Source organism: Narcine bancroftii, chromosome 4, assembly GCF_036971445.1.
Source record: "Narcine bancroftii isolate sNarBan1 chromosome 4, sNarBan1.hap1, whole genome shotgun sequence".
Taxonomy (NCBI): domain Eukaryota; kingdom Metazoa; phylum Chordata; class Chondrichthyes; order Torpediniformes; family Narcinidae; genus Narcine; species Narcine bancroftii.
Window position 1 is genome coordinate 97,461,796 of NC_091472.1, and position 20,873 is coordinate 97,482,668.

General features: G+C 38.0%; 1 protein-coding gene and 1 long non-coding RNA gene across 9 annotated transcripts in view; one reads left to right on the forward strand and one right to left on the reverse strand.

Annotated features, from left to right (window-relative positions):
• The window catches only part of filip1b (filamin A interacting protein 1b), a 265,621-nt gene extending 248,699 nt beyond the window's left edge, over positions 1-16,922 (forward strand). For 4 of the 5 annotated variants that reach the window (XM_069932128.1, XM_069932127.1, XM_069932129.1 and 1 more), the window contains 2 exons: positions 4,398-4,621; positions 15,933-16,922. In XM_069932128.1, coding sequence (XP_069788229.1) covers positions 4,398-4,604 — 207 coding nt within the window. In that variant the 3' untranslated portion in view covers positions 4,605-4,621; positions 15,933-16,922. The remainder of the gene's footprint in view (positions 1-4,397; positions 4,622-15,932) is intronic. The other variant, XM_069932130.1, reaches the window with a different exon arrangement.
• Positions 1-20,873, reverse strand: part of LOC138760876 (uncharacterized) — a 50,281-nt gene that overhangs the window by 7,272 nt on the left and 22,136 nt on the right. Inside the window, exons 2-3 of one of the 4 annotated variants that reach the window (XR_011355929.1) lie at positions 20,063-20,210; positions 9,176-13,854 (exon numbers count right to left, since the gene is read on the reverse strand). The exons of 1 other annotated variant lie outside the window; for it this stretch is intronic. This is a non-coding gene — a long non-coding RNA (uncharacterized lncRNA). Of the gene's footprint in view, positions 1-9,175; positions 13,855-14,981; positions 15,220-20,062; positions 20,211-20,873 lie in introns of those variants that run through there. 2 more of the 4 variants (XR_011355927.1, XR_011355928.1) reach the window with 2 other exon arrangements.

Below are 20,873 nucleotides of genomic sequence, written 5' to 3' on the forward strand. Positions count from 1 at the left end.
ATGTCCTGAAATAAAAAGGCTCATCATGGCAGATGTAGAAACTGTGTGAAATAGTCAAGTCTGAACAGAGCTTTTATTCCTTTTAATTGCTATCTCTCTTACCTTATTCATTTTATGAATAATTTCAAATGATCTTCATTAACCCCAGTAATAATTATTGCTGTGGAGATGAAGAACTGGTTTTGTCTACTCCTTAAAGGCTTTCATTTTAATCGTTGTTGATCCATTAGTTCTTCAGGATAAATAGATGAGCATTGTGTTCCATGCTATGTCATTTTATTTAATTGTTTAAAAGGAATGTTGGAAGGAAGTCATGCAATAATGTAAATGTTTCAATTGCTTGGGAAATGAACCAGAGTGTATACCAAGATAAAATGTGTCCATTTTTAAAATAGATTCCTATAAATAGACTTTTTTATGTACACCGAAAGCAAAGTAGTTTATTTGAAGCACCAGGTCATCTGGCCCCTGGCCTGATGTTCTATGGAGGTTCCTTGACTATGTCCTTCTTACTGGCCAGCTTATTGTTGAGAGATGAGCTGGAGGTTGGGTGCTGATGTATCAACCTCTCTCTTCTGTCACGTGGAGCTCATTCAGCCCATTAAGCCTGTGCCAGCTCTCAAAGTAATCCCATTCCACTGCTTATTTCCTTGTAATTATTCCTTTCCTGTTGAGCCCACTGGGTGAGTCAGATCCTCTCCATTTATGGCCTCTTGCTTAAAGCTGGAGCTGGCCGATGCTTAAAAATTACAGCCTCGTTTCACCAACACTGAATGTGGTTTATTCAGTCTTCAAATTAAAAAAAATGTACACATCTAGGATTTAAGGAATTCCCTGAAAACCATAGAACACTACAGCACAGAAAACAGGCTATTCAGACTTTCTAGTCTGTGCCAAAACATTATTCCTCTAGTCTCGCTGACCTGCACCCAGTCCATAACTCTCCAGACCTCTCCCATCCATGTATCTATGCAATTAATTCTTAAACCTTAAGAGTGAGCCAACATTTACCACATCAGATGGCAGCAAGCACATTCCACACTTCCACCACTCTGAGTGAAGAAGTTCCCCCTAAACCTTTACTTTTCACCCATGTCCTTTTGTATTTATCTCTCCTAATCTAAGTGGAAAGAGTAAACCTCTATCAAATATCACCTCATTCTTCTACACTCTAAGGGATAAAGTCACAACCTATTTAATCTTACCCTGTAACTCAACTCCTGAAAAAACAGAACTCCGTTATTTTTTCTCATGATCATATTTGAACTAGACTTAACACCTGGAATGGGTGAGTTGTCTTTTGGGCAGTTGTTGGACTGGCAGGGGTTTCATCTGCCAAAGTTTAAAAGAGAAAGGGGATTTTCCCCTTAACCTGTGCAAGATTTTCAGGGGACTTGACTGGGTGGATATGGAGAGGATGTTTGTCCTTGTTGTAAGAGTAGAGGTGATGTGCCATTCTTTTTTCTCTTGGCTGGTTGTGAGTTTTTGGAACTCCCTTCCTCAAAGGGTGATGGGAGAAGTTAAATATGCTTAAATTGGTTCTTTTGAGCAAGGGAATGAATGGTTACCGCAGGGTCAGGCAAGCTTTGGAGTTGAGGTTCTGATCAGATCTTATTAAATGTAAAAGCAGACTCGTGAGGATTTTGTCCCTCTAATTCATATGATCAGTTGTCCATAACTTCACATTTCTCCTTTAATTAGAGACATTTTCAAAACATTTCAAGGGGTATTAACAGCAGGGAGCTAACTGGTCAATAGTCAAAAGGACATTCTGGACATGAGGCTTTAGGATCTGGCGTCTGGAGCCCCAGTCACTGCTCTGCATCCTCTTAATTCCAGGATCGATTGTGGTCTGCTTATGGTCATTTGCCAAGTACTAGGCAAAGGGATAATCCTCTGGTCCCTTGTTGACTAATTGACAGTAAGTAATTGTTTGCAATATGAGATTTGAATCATGTTGTAATATTATACATTTACATGTTTTGAGCAGCAAATGGAGGTTGATGGAATCTTGATGAAGGCCTCAGGTCCAAAGCGTTGGTTACCTTTGACTACCTTTGGATGCTGTGTGACCTGCTGAGTTTCTCCAGTGCTTTTGCATATTCCAGAAGCTGATGCTATCCCAGTTACTTAAACAGTTGAACTTTAAAGCTTTTGTGACCCAAATTAAACTTTGAAAATCATCTTACCCTATCTAAAGTCATGAAAGTTCACTGAATCTCACAGAATGCATTTGAGAAATATATTAATGTTGCTTTAGCCTCTCTATGCATAGATTGTATATGGCCTGCTGAATTCCCACAGCAATTCTTTCTATTGTTCAAGATTGCATGATCTGCTGTCTTTGTTTCGGTGCAGACTGTAGTGTCACAGGGCAGTACTGGAGAAGACCTTGGTTTTGCTGAAGAGTGTAAGACCCTTTGAAACTATTTGCCCTTTTGATTAACCTATTATCATCCATATCATTTACTAGGGTATATAAAGAACCAGCAGTGAAATCCTATGTTTTGCATTCAGTTCGGCTGCTGGCAGGAAATGAAAGAATTAAATGTGTAGCAACCAAGAGTTTGTATAAGTGCTACACAGGGAAAGATCAATCAAATATTTATTCATCAAGTTTATTCATAGGGATTCTTTCCAACATACAATGTCTGTAGAGCAATGTTTCCTATAAATAGCAAACTTCTGGCAATGCTTTCCTGACTGGCTTTGAATAGCCACCCCAAGCCCCACCTGCAAGAAAATGTATCCCTTGCGGATCTATTTCCATCTTGACTGGATTTCTAAGGCATACACTGCTTTGTCACCTTGTTAAAGTGTCCTGGATCATAAAATGCTGGAAGTAAATCACTGCCATCTTTAAATATCCCAATGACATCAATGAATCTCCATGTACTCAGAGCTTTATTGAACAACAATTTACAGGCAAAACTTTACTGCTTTAAAAGAGCACCTACTTCCAATAGCCCAATGATTTATCTTCCAGATTTTAATAAATCATCAGCCATAGTGGTGAGAATTTTGCTTTTACCCAGAAATTATTAAAGCAAAGGGACAGAATGGTTTTGTGCTGAGAGAGAAAACCAGAATGGATTTACTTGTTGGTTTAAAAACAAAGTACCATTGGATGTTTGTGATGTTCAGCCAGGTTGTCTATGTGCATGTTCAGGGGCTTTCAAGTTGGCCAATACTTCAGGGCAGAGCTTACAGTTCAGAGAGGAAAAATCTTCCTATTGCCTTTCATGTGGATAACACCATTTAGGGAAACAGCACCATGGTTCTAGATGCCCGTTTTCAGAAAGAGAAGCAAAATCTGAAATCTTGCCTCATTTTTACAGTCGGAGAGGATCTGGTCCAGAAACGGGGCCCTTCAGCCCACCTAGTTCACACTAGTCATTGACCCATTTACACTAATTCTGCATTAACATAATTGTTCTTTATTTTCCTTGCATGACACAGTTAGCATAGTGGTTAGTACAACTCTATTACAGCGCCAGTGACCTTGTCCCCATAACATGCTTGGGTTTTTTTCTGGTTCTTCCCATCCTCCAAAATGTACGGGGTGTAATTGAGCAGTATGGGTTTCGTGGCCCAGAATTAACCATATAACTATTTATGGAGCGGAAACAGGCCATGTCGGCCTTTCGAGTCCACACCGGTTCACTCGAATGACTCCTCAAGCTCAAACCTCCCGCTCTCCACCAATAACCCTCCAACCCCCTCACTTCCATGTACACATACAACCTTCTCTTAAATGATAGAAGGGAACCTGCCGCAACTCATTCAGAAGATCATTCCATTCTGCCACCACTTAACAAGCAATAAATGCACAAAATAGCTGGAGAAAGATATATGACCAACATTTTGGGCTTGAGCCTTTCATTAAGATGTTAATTTTTTTTAAAATCCTCATTAACTCTCCACAGATTCTAGTGCTCACCTGCCTTCTGGGATCAATTTAGAGTGGCCAATTAACCTACCAACCAACATGTCTTTGGCATGCATGAGGAAAACCAGGTAGTGACAGGAAGGTCATGCAGATCCCTCCTAGAAGGCACCTGAGGCCAGGACTGAACCTGGGTCTCTTGTGCTGTGAGATAGCAGCTGTTCTAACTGCCCACACAAACTATGGAGTTGCCACTGGGGGATTTGGTCCTACATGACCCCAGCTACTGATCAGCTTTATATTAACTGATGCACAATGCTTTCTTTTGGGTTTCAGAGCTGCATTCCTTGAGTATGTTTTAAACTTGTATCTCATTCCTATAAGCAATCCTGAAAAAAATTGGTTTGTAATTGCTAAGTAGAACGTTATTTAAATCTATGAGAGCTAATTACAGTTTTGCCTTGTAAAAGAATTAATGCTGACAATATATTTTCCTTCATTTCCCATCTAGGCTGCACAGGAGGGGTCAGCACCTCGGCCTGCACCTACCCGCATCCCCATGTCAAAAGGTATGAAAGCAGGAAAGCCAGTAGTGCCAGCCATGGGAGCAGGAGGTGTGGCAAAGTATGAATGCCGTGCTGAAAGCCAGTCAATGAAAATTGAACTGAAGAAATCTCCAGTCAGCAGTTCTGCCCCTCAGGCTGGGGGGAAGGGCTGAGCATGGTGGCCTCGGGGGTAGGTGGAGGTGTTACTGGAGATCACCCCTTCTTGGTCGACTTGCCCTCTCCCATACTAACTCATCGATCTGCTCCTGGTTTGTCTGATAACGTGCTAACATTTTGTTTCATGGTCATTAAAACTACAATTACTTTAACACTGTCATTGTGCTGTCCCAAAGGAGAAAGTTGTGCTTGTAATAATGAAGGCAAATTCCCAATTCAATCATGATCACTGCTCTTTCTGCAGGACCTTGCATGTAAAAGTTTGCTTAGATCCTGCAATCTCAAATGTTCAGAGGGATTCCAAGGTATTTAAAACATTAATGCTCTGTTCAAAGTTATTTTGGTTCTTCATACTCTCTTCCACTTGGAGTGATGGGAAAATTTGTTGATCAACAGGAATCATAGAACCTTGTTCTATGACCATTGTGTCTAAGTGGGTCACTGTGGTAGTTAGAGCATGTTGTGTTTCTTTTTCTGTGTTATGTATAGTTAATAGCAAGGCTGTGGGACATGCCCTGCAGGTCAGACTATAATAATGGAGAACAAATAACTTGGAATGGGTGGTAAATGTGGTCCTGCCTGAGTCTGAGCAGTAAAAGACAGGCTCTGGGTACTTGCTGTAATCTAAATTCCCACCTGAAGTGAAATATTTAGTGATCTCGGTTGCACTCAACAGTTAAGTATGGAGTAATGTAAAGTGGAAGAGATTTCAACAAAATGTTACTTTTATAAAGTGAATTGTGTTTCTCCACATGCAAAATTGGATTTTTCATAAAATGTTTTCAGTATTGTAGCTCTGAAAGAAAGGCTGTGGATGTTATCTACATGGACTTGAGTAAGGTCTTTGTCAAGGTCCCACATGGGAGATTAGTCAGGAAGATTCAGATGCTCTGTATTCATGGTGAAGTAGTGAACTGGATTTGACAATAACTGGACGGGAAAAGCGAGAAAGTAGTGGTGGATGATTACTTCTCAGACTGGAGGCCTGTGACTAGTGGTGCGCTTCAGGGATCAGTGCTGGGACCATTTTTGTTTGTTATCTACCTGTATATCAATGATCTGGTTGATAATATGGTAAATTGGATCAGCAAGTTTTCAGATGACACTAAGATTGGAGATGTATCAATGAAGCCTCAAAAATTTTACATTTATCACATAATGGATCAATATCAGTATTGAAGTGAGATAACTTTTGAAATATGTACTCTTTGTGTAACCTTAAATTGCAACAAACAATGTCGTGCACAAAATGAAGATTCATTTATCAAATTTAGAACAATGTCCCAGGCTTCATCTGGAAGTGACACATCCAAATTATGCTCCAATCACTCTCAACTAGAGAAACTGTTCTCAAATCTATCAAATTACTATAAATAATTGATATTGAACCTCTAAGAGAAAATTGAAGTCAAAAAGTAAATCCAAAATGTTTGTTTCAGAAATCTGTGGAGAATCAGAGAGCTTGGACTGAGCAAAATGTCTGACTTGTAGAAATCTGGAAAAAATGACTATTGAGTAATTTAAATTTTGCCATCAATTGTTCAAAAGAGGCAAAATTATTTTGAATAAAATTACCTTTAAAATTATTAATCCCTAGTCTACATCAGTCACTGAAATCTGCATCTGATAAATAAGGATTTTTTAAAAAAAAAAGATGATTAGTTATAATAGGACTGGCTAGAGAAAATCTTCCAAAAATTTTTCTAAATTGTGCCCAAATTCTCAACCTGTCTCATTATTGGATTATTTGTTAAATTTAGAAAAAGTAAAAGGTAAGAAAGACCCTAGGACTGCCAACATTGATGTTTTTATTTCAGAAAAATTCAGTTCCATTTCCACCCAAGAAAGGTGGTTAACTAATTTATCAAATTTTAATTAAAAATGCAAATTACATATATTGACCGTCCAATAGTAAAATCTGAAATTTGGAAGTGACAAACCTCTGCTTACTTTTTGTTTTTTGAAGATGTGCTTTATTTAAACGAAGTTGTTTTCCTTGCCATATATGAGGAAAAAATGAGTCCAGTGAGTCAAAAAAAGATTTGGAGATAAAAATTGGAAAAGATGTAACAAATTCAGTAATATATTCATTCTAATCTAATTGATACATCCTATTATAGTAACAGACAAGAGTGACCATTCCAATAATAGAACTGTAGTCTGATTAAATGTTGCAAAAAAAATTTCCTTCAATAAATTCTTATAACTCTTAGTGATTGTAAACTGATCATTCTCTAACTTAAAAGGGATAGAATATCTTCAAGATGACCCCTTTAGGGGTAATAATTCAGTCTTATGGAGATTTATTTTATAACCTGAGAACTGGCCCATATGAGCAAATAGAGTAAACATGTTTCGTATAGAAACCTCTAGGTTTGAAAAGAAAATCAAAAATCACCTGCATATAAAGAGACTCTATGTTCAACACCATTCTTAATTAACCCTGAAAAATCTCCACATTCCTGTAAAGCTAATATCAAATCATAAAGCAACTAGATTAAAGGGCAATCTTGCTGACTTTCCCATAGGAGCCTAAAAAATCTTTACTATTGTGAATTTGTACAAATTGTGGCCATGGGACATAAATATAGTAATTTAACCTATTTAATAAAATCTGGGCCAAAATTAAACTTTTCAAAAATAACAAAAAGATAGTCCCATGCCACCCAATCAAAAGCCTGCACAGTGTCTAATGAAAGAGCACATTGAAGACCTGAAGTTGAGGATAAATATAAAATGTTCAATAATTGGTGTACATTGTAATAAGAAGTACAATTTTAATAAAACCTGTTTGATCCGGATCAATATTTAATGGTAAAATATTCTCCAATCTATGGGCCAAATTTTTAGATGATATTAAGGAATGAAATAGGTCTGTACGAAGCACATTTGACTGGATCTCTTTTTTTCCCCCAAAGTAAGAGATATACAAGCCTCATTAAAAGATAATGGGAGCTTTCCATCTTTAAAAGATGCATCAACACTGAACTGAAGTGAGGTACAAGCCATTTGCTGAAAGATTTATAAAATTCAATTGGAGATTTACCCGATTGGAAGATATTTCCTCCTGAGAATTAGGAGCCCCAGACATGTATGACTATTCTGAAACAACGATGGCAAATTAAGGCACTCCAAGAAGTCAGACATTAAAGTATAGTCTTTATTAAATTCAGAGGTGTGAAGTTTGGAGTAAAATTCTCTGAATGTATTAGTTATTTTCAAAAATAATCAGCAAGGGTCCTTACCATCTCCAATTTGAATCTTGTTTTTAGCAGACAAGCTCTGTAATTGTCTGGCTAGCAACTTGTGTGATTTCTCTCCCCCCCCCCCCCCACCCCCCCCATGAATGTAAAAGTAACTCTTACTCGTCAGCAATTGCTGTTCAATGGGATAAGGTAGAAAGAAGGTGGAATTATTTTTTAGTTCCACTCTCCTTTTATATCTTGATCAATTTGTTTAATCTGATTAATTAATTCCACCCTTTCCCTGTTGGTGGTCTTCTTAATATTAGCTGTATAAGATTCAAATGAGATTTAATTGTGTCCCAAATGATCAAGTTAGATTTTGTTGGTGAGGAGTTAGTATCAAGAAAAATTATATTTGCCGCTCCATAAAATGTTATGTCTGCATAAAAGTGGTGTTAAATCTCCGTTGCCTTTTTGTGACAGGAATATCAAAAAAAAAATCCGGGTCAAGTCGACCGGGAATGATCAGATTCCTTGGTATTCACATGACTTGGTCAAAGAAATCAGTTGGTTCTCAATTAAAAAATAATCAATTCCAGAATAAGAATGATGCACACTTGGGGGAGAAAAAGCATATTCTCTTGTTAGGATTTTAAAAACGTCATGCATCTGAAACACCAAGATTTGATTTTTAAAAAAAGAGTGAATTATAGCTGCAGATTTTGAAAGAACACTGGTCTAGAAGAAGAAAGATCTAAAATAGTATTTAATGAAGAATTAAAGTAACAGGTCCCCCCTCCCCCACACACAAAATCAATGAGTACTGAATTAGGTAAGGCTGAAAAAAATTTCAAAAAATGCTGGTTCATCAATATTCGGGACATAAACATTTGCTAATATGACAATTTTATTATATAATTTACCTGTAAAAGGACCTGGTTTGTCTTGTACTATTATGAAGTACAAATGAAATGTTTTGATTGATTAGTATAGAAACTTCTCTAATTTTAGCATCAGAAGAAGAATGTGAAGAAGAATTGTCCCTTCCACCTAAACATTGACCTATCCTTGTTAGAGTTCCAAACATGAATTTCTTGGGAAAAGACAATATCCACCTTTAAATGTCTGATATGTGCCATTACCCTATGGGATTTAATTGTCCCATTCATGCCTTTAACATGCCATGAAATAATATTAATAGAAAAAATAATTGGGATAATTAATTAATATTAATTTTTGGTGAGTGGATGCTCCAGCCACACTTGTCTCCATCCCAAAAACCGTGACCTTCGATCCATGTTGAAATATAAAATAAACAAAACATAAGATACAAGTAGCCTTGAAAATCCTAAGTAAGCCCAAATAACACCTCCTCCCCCCCCCCCCCCCCCACCTTCCCTCTTCTGAAGGTCACCAACCGAAGTTATGATTCACTCAAAGAAAACTATTTTAACCCAAAATGCTTCTGCTGTTAATCTTACTGGTCCTTGTATTTAAAACCTATTATTTATAATTTTCCACATCAGGGTAACTTCTTTTGAAAATTAATCAAAAAGATAAATAAAACCCAATCAAAATACAAGCAAGCCTTCTTGTGCGTATGCGTATACAATCATTTCTAATGACAACACTAACTTTTAATGTTTTTAACAAATTCTCCATTGTTTTAGTTTAATTCCTGAAAAAGAAATTAATAATGCAAATAAATCTTTGTGCAGATTGGCAAAGCCCCATTGATATTTTGTACACAAGTAACACATGATGGATAAATGACTACTTGTCCATCCCTTTTCTTCAATGACTCACTTTTTATTTTACATGATGGCCTGTTTTGTTTTTGCATGTGTAATGTAAGCGAGTACCAGCACTAATTCAGCAAAATGGTTCTATCTCATAAACCTTGAATGGACTTGCTGCCCAACAGTTGTGGTAAGTGACGATCCATCAGCCCACCATTGAAGCTATTCCAATGTCTATTAGAGCTCTGTAAGTAGTTTTAACTCTAATTAATTGGGTTGTGCGCAGAGCAGGTCCATTCTATGTAGTTGTTACCCTCTGCCACAGTATAGACTGAATGCTGCCTTAAATTGTCTCTGACCCAATTTCCATCTGAAATCTATCTTTTTAAAATAGGTTTGAAAAGATCTATCACACAGGCTTTTTATAAAAACACTTTCAATTCTTTTTATGTCAGTCAACAAATGTGAACTAGTATTTAATGGATTCCATATAAATATCAGAACTTGTAAGTTCCCACATTGATCCATGAAACATCATTCTTACTGCTCAATAGTGCGAAGATGCTCTGAGTTATAGTTTTAAACAGCTCAACTGGAAATGCCTTTTACTGAAAAATATGAAAAGACTTTGTCAATTTGTTTCCTCTCAGTCTTTCATTGCCACTGAGCACCATTGTGTGTCCCTCCCCATGGTGATCCCGAAACCAGTGCTTGGTGTGGACAGGAAGTGGGCCCGGGCCTTTAGCTCCTATTGCATATTGTGATTGAGAATTTACTGTGTGAGGGAGTCCAGGCATGTCTTTCACCAACTTGGGTAGAGAATATGGGACAGCATGTGGTGAGGGAAAATGCTACTTCTGTTGTGTTTGTGGTAAAGAACGCCCTGTTGGGAATTGGCATTTCCTGTTTTGAGTGAATGATGGCCAGTGAGAATAAGAGATCCAGTGGAGTTGCTTTTTAAGTGAATGACTGAATAATTTGAAGTCATGTCTTATAAAGACAGTGCTGAATCTGAGCTGCAGATAATGTCAGTGTGCTTACATTCACTTAATTATTCCAGTTGTGATTTGTGTTGTAGTTTAGCAGCCTATCAGTTTCAAAACTGCAGTGAGCCATATTGACTGATCTAGTCTCTGAGCACAGCTTAATCTCAGCCTACCCAATCCAGCAAAGCTATTAACATTACAGAAATCCTGATGCATTTGTTTTTTTTCCATTTGAAGGGCTTCAACATCTGCCTTTTCATCTTCCCCGATGCTTGATAATGCCATGGATGATCTATGAGAAACTTGTGGTTCTAAATTTATATCTAAGTGTCTGCTGTATAAAGTGACTTAAATGATTTTCAAGGCAATGTCATGCTAACTTATAGATGCCTGGAAGATAAGTTTGCCTTGAGCTCATCTGGAAATTCGATTGCAATGTACTTTTCTTTTTCAAAACAATGTCATTAAAAATTGATTTCTGATCATGAAAGATGTGCATGCAATCACCTTCACAACCTTAACATGATTTCCAAGTCAAGGTGATACAGGATGATGGTCCCCCTGCATCAATCCTTTTGAAGCATTGTGTGGACATTTGGGTCACATTGTCATAGGGGACCACCTGGCCGGGGCACTGCCAAGAAAGAATGGTCCTAATTTAACAGCACCACCCAAACTGCAGGTAGATAAAGTACTTGGCTAATTCCTTATGGCCCTCTACCACCTCTTGCACTGACCTTTGGCCTGTATCCGCACAAATGCTAAATTCCAAGCCTTATTTCCTCCATTGCAGTAACTGTTTAGACCAGCGGAATTTGCAGGCTGTTTTGTTTGTATTTGTGGACCAATTCATGGAGACATTAAAGAAGAAGAACAAAGTATAATCTTCTAGTGCATTCTAGTGCACAAAAAAAACTTGTGCCGTTATAAACCATGAAATCTAAAACGGGTCCCTTCTGAACAAATGTTGGCAGGTCTAGCCAATTAAAACTGTCCATACAGAGATGCTTTGATAACATTGTCATTTGAATTTGGTGAACAAATGTCAGCTCTATGATCTTCCCTCTATTTTTGGATTGATCTGGAGGTGAATGGTATTTGAAAATCTCCGCTCTATCCAGACAACCCTTTGTGTGCTACTTCCATTGCTGCAACTTTCACTTCAATGAAAGAAACATATCCTATGTTTTGATTAACATTCATCCCCAATTTATTTTATTGGTATGGGCTTGTGTCACCTATCTCCAAGTCTTCTTTGGAAATAAAACTCCCTTGATCTTGTGCATATTTTCATAGTCACCTTCCCTGTGTACCTTCCAAAATTGAAAGCCTTGAGATATCTTGCATGTTTCCTCACATGGATTTCTAATGATAGAGGTCATATTTCTAGTACAACACTTCTTCAGTCTGTTGCATTTGATTGATAAGGGCTGAGCACGATACTCACTGCCTGCAGGAAGAAGCTATTACCTACCCTGGTGGTTCTGGCTCTGATACTTGCATATCTCTTTCCTAACAGGAATAGTTTAAAGAATCTGTGTGTGGAGTGGAAAGGGTCCTCAATGATTTTGCATGCCCTCTTCAATGATCCTGGTAGATCATGACATGGGGGGGAGGGGAGTCTCCTGTGATCTTCTCAGCCAATCTATGGCCTCCGATCCAATTCACTACAGTAACCGTACTACACTGTGACGCAGCTGGCCAGGATGCTCTCAAGAGAGCTCCTACAGAAGATTGACATGATGGTGACTGGTAGCCTTGCCCACTTCAGTCTTCTCATGAAGTGCAGTCGCTGTTGCACCTTCTTGACAAGTGAGGAGATGTGTGTCCACAATAGGTCACCAAGGAACTTGGTGCTCTGTACTCTCTTCACTACCATGTCCACTCCCCATTCTTTCCGGGTCCGCACAAGTGGCACAATGCCTCGCAAGCTTCCAAGGTCAGATGGCTATTCCTGCTACTGAAGTCTGACAACCCAAGCTGGAGAGGCATGGGATGGTTTGTTACAATACTAGCTCTGAGTGTATGCAGAATATCTGCATCTAAATAAATATCTGTGGAAGTTAAGGATGCCAGTGTATAATCAATGTTTCATGAATGAATTACAGTAAAAACCTAACTGAATAGAAAATAATAAATCAAAGGACTTGTAAGCTGTTCCCTATTCTGTGAAGAGAGTTTGGCCATGGTTTCCAGACAATGAAATTTCTGTGCTATTGAGGTTTTTTTTAATGAAAGGCCAAAAACAAAGGTAGATGGAGATACGGTGGACTTGATTTCTCTTCAGAGATTATTCCTGTTGAACGAGGAGAACTTCATAGTTTATGCATTTTTACTTTATCAGCTCTCCACTTTTTGTTGCTTTGCATGGAGAGTGTCCTATTGTTCTGTTGAAACCTTTCAAATACATTGAGAATTAAAGAACCAAACTGTGGCTGACTCTTGACTGCTTTAGTACAAGCCAAGTAACCAAGTCGTTTGTTAATTTCCATCATGGGTCCCAGCTGGAATTTCTATGAGATCATCAGTTGTGTATTTCTGGTCCAGATGGCAGCACTTACACCAACGTTTATAGAGGAAGTGCTGAATTTCAGGAGTTGCTTGGTTTCTCTTTCTTTTAGTCTGTCCACATTTTTAGTAGGATGGGATGTATTATTGTTCTGAGTAAATAAACATTGGACGTTAGAACTTTCTCAATGCCTGGTACCTGCTCAGAGTTTAATACTTCAAATTTGAAAAGACATGTGCAGGGATGGGACACTGAGTTCAATCTGGGTTCAATTAGAGTTGGAGTGGTTACATCCTGGAGAAGTAATGGCATCGCAGAGAACTGTCAACTTGGGCATTTGGTGAATGGCTGTGGGGAGGTGTGTTTATCAGTTCCCCTATTGCTGCTCATTCACTGAGGGCAAAGTTAACCTGGTTAGGGAAATTGGTGAGAAGCAAGTGGATTGTTAGAAGTGCATACATCCAAGCAAATGGAAAGTATTCTATCATATTGGACTTTTGAAACAAGTATAGAGCCAGGGAAATGAGGAGGTTGACCATAACTCCTGGTGATGATCCAGCTTTGAGCTGAGGTACAGAGCTTGATGCAATATTTCCCCTTCCCATCCTTGTCTTGGAAGAGGGTTCTGATATGAAATGTTGAGTATCTGTTCTTCATGCATGCTACTTGACCTGCTGAATCCTTCTGGCTTTCAGTTGTATGCTAAATTAAAGTTCGATGTTGCTTGCTGACCCAAGAATGTTAGGCCCAGGTTAAGTTTAATCATCTTCATTCAGGATCAAAGGAAATTATGAAAGGTGAAGAGAGTAAAGTAGATTTCTGTTGAACTAAAGAGGAAAACAAAATGTGAGAAATCTTTTGTTTACATATGCAGCTTGTTACTATTCTAAATAGAATTTGTATCTTAAGATTCTTAGAAAATTTTCTACTATTTAGAAAATAGTAATATTGCAGATTTGATTTTTTTTAAACCACATTAGCTCTTTCGATAATTAATTGGTGCAAGATATTGAGTAAAGGTGATAATTTCCCCATTGCCCTTACTCTGGGAGCGAGAGGAAAAGTCAAGATTCTAGATGAATTAAATCATCTGTCTTTCAGATCCATTTTTTTCTTTCTTTACTTCCATTATTTTCTTCCTCTTTGTGTTATCAAATTATATTTGTAATTTTAATCCCATCTTCTATACATCTCAGTGCTTCACTCCCTCAAACCTAAATTAAATTCTGTTCTGTGGAAGGTCACCAGTCTGAAAGGCTGACATGATTTCTCTCTCTCTCTCTCTCTCTCTCTCTCTTCATGTGGTCTGACTGATAATTTCCAACATTTTCAGTGTTCATTTTGCATTTCAACCATCTTTGCCAGACATAGTTTTTCCTTTACAACTCAATTGGACCTTGGCTTTTATCAGTTGATGTAACAAATGTACCATCTAGTGGAATCTGAAAGCAAAGCAGTTTCAGCAGCAGGAAGATTTGGGCAATCAGACATCTTGAGGTGATTTCAGGAATTCAAATTTGCTTGCTCTAGAGGAGTGGTTCTGAACCTTTCTCTTTCCACTCACATACCACCTTGAGTAATCCCTTACTAACCACAGAGTGCCTACAGTGTAGCAAGAAAATAATGTCAAGAAATGAATGAAACTCTGAGCAGGTACCTTGACATCTGTAATTGGAATAGTTGTATTTGGTGCTTTACTGAGTGAAATCAGAAATAGCAAAGAGATGGGAAGAAATTATTTCACTCAGTATTTTTGGAATTGGATGTGCACTTGTCAAGTACGTTAGAAGCAGATACTATGGTAAGTATAGAAAGTGTGTGTGTGTGTGTGTGTGTGTAAGACACTATTTGGATAACTGCCACAGGTACAAAAGCCTCTGTGCTCCAAGATTTCCTGATTTTTAAATTAAAATAAAACTACTTTTAAAAAAAGTATACTATTGCATTGTTGCACTTTATTTAAGAGAAGTTTGTTATTTTGTTCCTTGAGGTTTGCATATCCAAATATAAATAATTCATGCTGAATCTGAATCTTTGAGCCCTCTGTTGTCAAAATTGATTCTTGGATGTGTTACCTTTTCGAAATGGTCATTCTTCATTGTTGAACCGAGATCAGACTGGAACGGCATTATAGCTGAATCTATAGCTGTTTTTAATCAATCAATATCTTTGGTTTACTTTTAAACCAATATCTAGGAATACCAATAGAGAATGAAAATCCTAACTAATTTCCTATTGCAAAAACAATTGTGACATCTGAGACTTTTTTGATCTTCAACATGAGAAGCCAATAATTATTGCTAATATACATTGGCAAGTTCATTTCTCCATTAATTTGAAAATAATATTTATTCTAACAGCTGTTTCCAGTTATATGATCAAGGATAGAGCAGTTTCACCATTCATAGAGACTTTAGCTAGATTAAAATGTAACTCTTTAACCATAATTTACCGTATAATTTTGGTAAAAGTCTTATCAATTTCAGAATTTAAATTGACAATTAACTTAGCATCATTTGTTTTCACAAGAGAGTTCTAAATCTCTACTATCTTCACTGTACAGAATTGTTTCCAACTTTTACAGATTAAAATAATTCTGAACTATTCTGAAGTCCACTTGAAACGTGTTCCAAATTTTCAGTGATTTTAGGTATGACTTTTTAAAATGTCAGTTAATTTATCAGTGTGTGGAAATGATAGGTTAATATTTTGATCTGACTATTGTTTTCAGGTTGAGTAAATTCTGTTTCTGCTTCAGAGGCTGAGGGTTTGCTGTGTGCATTTTAAATTTCCTTTATTAATCTTTACATGTAATAGATCAGTGTTCTACAAAATGGGGGTACTGCATTTTTACAAAGTTGCTACTGTTCTGTATATTCACACTTATCCCTCTGTCTTTTTGCAGAGAGCATAATCATTCATCAGGTACGGATAACCCCAGCATGATGGCCCTCCGGCTGGTGGAACCCTTCTGTTGCTGCCTGTTACTTTATTGCACGGCGTTACTGCTTGCTGAATGAAATACTGCCCCAGGCTGCAGCTTCCAAGGATCCAACTCTAGTTTTGTATGCTACTGATCACATGGGGAGACACTGTAATCATAATCTGTATATTTTTTGAAAAAATATATTTTAGTTGATTTTTAAATAAATAATCCATTATTGCTCCCATGGGAGTCAAGAGAGCAATTGAGGCACTGCACCAGGATATAGCTTAAAGTATTCCACCAAAGGAGTGAAGTTGAAAGGAACACGCATGCACACGATGCCATCGTTTGAAATCACAAGAGTTCATGTTTTCCTTTTACTGTGACAGGTTAATATCACTTTTCAACATTACATATAGGAATTAATGGAAGATCTGTCAATCTGACCCATCCTAAGTCAGCCAGCTATGTAATTTTTCCCAATAAATCAATCTTTGTTTCTCAGGGCATCTTTTGCCAGTTGGAATGAATAATTTTGGTTCTGTCATGGCACTGGAGCACCTTTTATTTACAAAAAAAGTTTCCACCTACCCTGTACATTCTGAAAAATTCTTCTCAATTTTAAATATGACAATCTATTGATTTTCAGGAATTATTTCTTGTGTTTGAAGTACATTTCATAGATGCAGTGAAGGTTCTGGACCTGGAAGAGTAGTCAGATTGACTAACACTGCTGCTTGGTTTACTACTTGTAAAGTTATACTGTAAAATAATCTACAGGTGTCTGATTTTTAGATTTTGCTCCATAATAGTCAAAACATGGCCTTTCATGTCCAAGCCATAGTTGTGCCTAATCCTGAGGGATGGCTTTTAAATATTATCACCCTTTAACTGTGGTTTTAAAAATCTGCAGCTGACTGCAAGTGCAATTCCACATTTTAAACAATTAAAGCCTGTATATTTAATTAAGCACTTTAGTCTTTCTTTTGATTGTAGTTGGTGTTTGAAAATAGTTTGGTCTGAGCAAAAGTAGAATAAATGGGTTTTGATATTTTCTTGCGCTCGCTCTCTCTTTCCTGCCTTTACTGCAGGCCTTGTTATGGAAATATAATAGGTCTAACTCTTTTTAAGATTTCTGTTTGGGAGTTGAACGGGTAGAAAGATATTTCAGGAAACGTTTGGTTGGGATGTACAATCCATATTTTATATCATGCTGCTATAGTTCATTAAAATTAGTTTTCCATTTTATTGGCCAGGGCCTTAAACAATATTGGTCTCTGCCTTTGTCAGGTGGGCTGCTATTTTTGAAGAATAATGGTCTTCTCTCATGCTCCCCATGAGTGACATCAAAACACAGGAGACTGCAGATGCTGGAATCTGAAGCATATTGCCTTACTGCACCCACCATTGATTTACAAAGGTTCAACAAAAAATACAAAATGTCCGAAATATTTTAACAATGAGACACCGGTACAGATGCAATTATGATCATTTTTAGGGCTTTAAATGACCTGCAGAACCCTCAAGCAGTGTGTATGGGATGTTACTGAGAACTGTATGATTGGAATGTTTTCTCTGAACAGGGATTTAGAAAGCTTCTGCAAAAGCAAATTTGTGGGGAAACGCACAGAGTATTGGAGGAATTCAGTGGGCAATTCATGGACAGCATCCTTGGAAAGCAATAGCCAGTTGACGTTTCAGGCCAAAATCTCTTCATCAGGAATAGCAAGAACCAGGCGGGTGTCTGAATAAAAGGGCGGGGGAGGAGGAATATAGACTAGCAGGTGGCAGGGGGAAGAAAAGAGCTTAGAAGTGATGGTCAAGATTAAAGGGCTGTGAAAGATGCACTCTGTTTGGGTGGGAACTGGCGGCTGGAGAAAAGAAATTGAAGGTGAGAGGAAGGTAGGGAGAGGGAAAGAGGAGGAGGAATGGGGCCAGAGATGAGGGAAAGTGTGTGGGGGGGGGGTGGTGTGATGAGGATGAGGTTACTGAAATTGAAGATTGATGTTGATGACTTCTGGTTGGAGATTGCCAAGACAGAATACAAGGTGATGTTGTTCCAATTTATGTGTGTCGTCAACCTGGCAGTACATGAGGCCATGGACAGACATGTCAGTGTGGCAATAGTGTGTGGAATTGGTGGCCACTGGGAGGTTCTTGCTGTAGCAGTGTACAGAGCAGAGGTGCTCAATGAAGCAGTTACCCCCAGTCTGTGACCAGCTTCGGCACCTGCAGACATGTTTAAATATGTGGGGAGTTGCTTCAAGTTTTGATGGATATATTTCTATTAGCCTCCTACTTTCATCATACTAATGGTAAAGCGAGTGGTTGATCCTTTCACAAAGGGATGACCCCCCCCCCCCAAAAAGCTTAAAATGTCGGCAACACCATTGTCACAGTTAGACAAGATTTTTAAGTATTTTATTTTAACTGTTTTGCTTTCATTTAGTGGAATTGTGTTTTAACCTGATGTTTTGGAACTCCTTACTTGATTTAGTAATCCCCTCTGCAGTGGAGTTGAATGAGAAAATCTGCAGATGCTGGGGTCAAGTATAAAACACAAAAGTGCTGGAGAAACTCAGCAGATCACACAGCATCCATAGAAAGTCAAGGGTAACCAATGTTTCAAGATTGGACCCTTCACCAGGACATTTGTGCTTTGCAGCTCTGCCAAGGAATAAACTCTGCAATATAACCCTTCACCAGGACATTTGTGCTTTGCAGCTCTGCCAAGGAATAAACTCTGCAATATAACTGATACTTTCAAGCACAATCACATCTTGTGACCAGTATCAAGCAGCTAGTGACACCCATTCCTATTTCACCAATTTCAAAGTCCCTTTTGGCAGTTGAGTGAAATACTGTTATTTTCCTGTGCGACTTTCCCCATTTACCCCAAACAATAATAATTGAAAGTAAAATAGCAAAAATAAGTAAAACCAATCTGGAGGGAGAAAGAAATTGGAAAAAGGGTGACAAACTGAAGTAGATATTTTTAAAGCAGCACCTGGGTAGTATCTGGATCTCTGCTTTAGTGATTGATGGATTTTGATGTAAGAGATGTGAAATCAGATGATTACATCCAAACTACCTGATCAAGCCTTGAACATGTTGGCAGGGTATTTGCAGATGTAGGCAACCCATCTGTGTCCATTTTATCAGTTCATCTCAGGAACTAATGTGGAATCCATGATTCATCTCACATTGAGAAGTGCAAGGTATTGCACTTTCATAGGTTAAACAAGGGCAGAACTTAGACAGTGAATGATAGAGTGAATTATAGGTATGTTGTAGAAGAAAGACTTGAGAGTACAAGTGCATAATTCCATGAAAGTGGCGACACATGCTGGCAGGGAAGAAAAGGTTTCTGGCACACTTTCCTTCTTGGTCAAGACATTGATTACTCGAGCAGGGACATCATGTTAAACTTCACAAAATGTGGGTGAGACCAAACTTGCAGTATTGTGCACAGTTTGGGTCCTACAGCCATAGGAAAGATACCACTGAGCTGGAAAATGTGCAGAATGGATTTGTGATAATATGGGCGGAACTATTAGGTTGAATTAGGAGAAAGTAGATAGGCTGGGACTTTTCTTTCTGCAGTTAAGGAGACTAGATAAATGAGCTAGATAAGGTAAATAGTCATAGGATTTCTCCAGGATAGGGGAATCTAAAATTAGAAGTCATAAATTTAGTGTGAGAGGGGAAAGATTTAAAAGGAACCCTCTTTACAGTGGATATGTGAAACAGGCTGCCAGAGGAAGTGGTAGAAGCAGATACAATTGTAACGTTCAAAAGACATTTAGACAGGTACATAGATAAGAAAGTTTTAGAGGGACATGGGCTGAACACAGGCAAATGGGGCCAACTTTGTCAGCATGGACAAGCTGAGCTAAAAGTTCTGATTCCATGTTGAAGAACTGATTTTATTTACTTGTGCATGGTGGGGTGGTGGGGGGGGGGGGGGGTGGGGGGGAAGGAAACAAGTGCTTAAATTCTTTTTAAGCCAATTACCATTTGCTTTGTTTGTTATAGTGTCAATTATTTAACAAAACAAGAGTTTTAAAAAATAATAAAATGTGTCCTGTGCATCTGGTGTCATGACTGACCTTTGCTTTTCCAATAATTTGGTGAACAGTTGAGGCCCATCATACAGGAAACCACCAAGGTTCATGCATGTCGAAGAAAGATCGAAAGCAAGTGACTGCCTTAGTGGGGATAGTGAAAGGTGATGCAAGCAGGGAAATAGTTTTAACTCTGGAAAGACAAAAACAGAAAAATGTACTGTTTTTACCATATTCACACCAGGTGCTGTAGGTTTCAGAGAGGGGTGCAGAATGAAGTGGCGATTCGCTGCCTTACCTTAGTCAAAAGTTAAAGCAGTTCATATATGTTGCATTCTAAATGTAGTACTACATGACAATAATGGAACCTTTACCTTCACAATGATCACTGGCAAGAGAGTGAATCTAGAGGCTCATGAGTTAGGGATTTGATTGTGGGTAATACATTAGAAGTAATTTCTGTTATAGGTGGGAGTGTTCAGTTGTCTCAAAAAAATATTCAGCACTAGAATGTCATCCACCCTTAGTGAAAGTTTTAGTTCTGGTGTATTTAGGATTATGGGAGTAGCCAGGAGCTGCTTTTGTCAAGCAATAATGGTTTACTGAAATCATTATTTTTAGGACAAGAAATAAACCATTTGGATTTGGTTCTCTAAAACCTTTGCACAGTGTATTAAGCATAGTTCAATCTAAACCTGACTAGTGTCCCATAGGAGGAAGCTTGTGCAGAAGAAAAGGTTTCCCATAGGCACAACCAAGAGGCAAATAATACCTTTATCTAAAACAGTTGAAAGACGTCTCCAAAACATCTTTTGGTTTTGGCAAGAATCTATAGATTTTTGTGTCTTAAATTAGT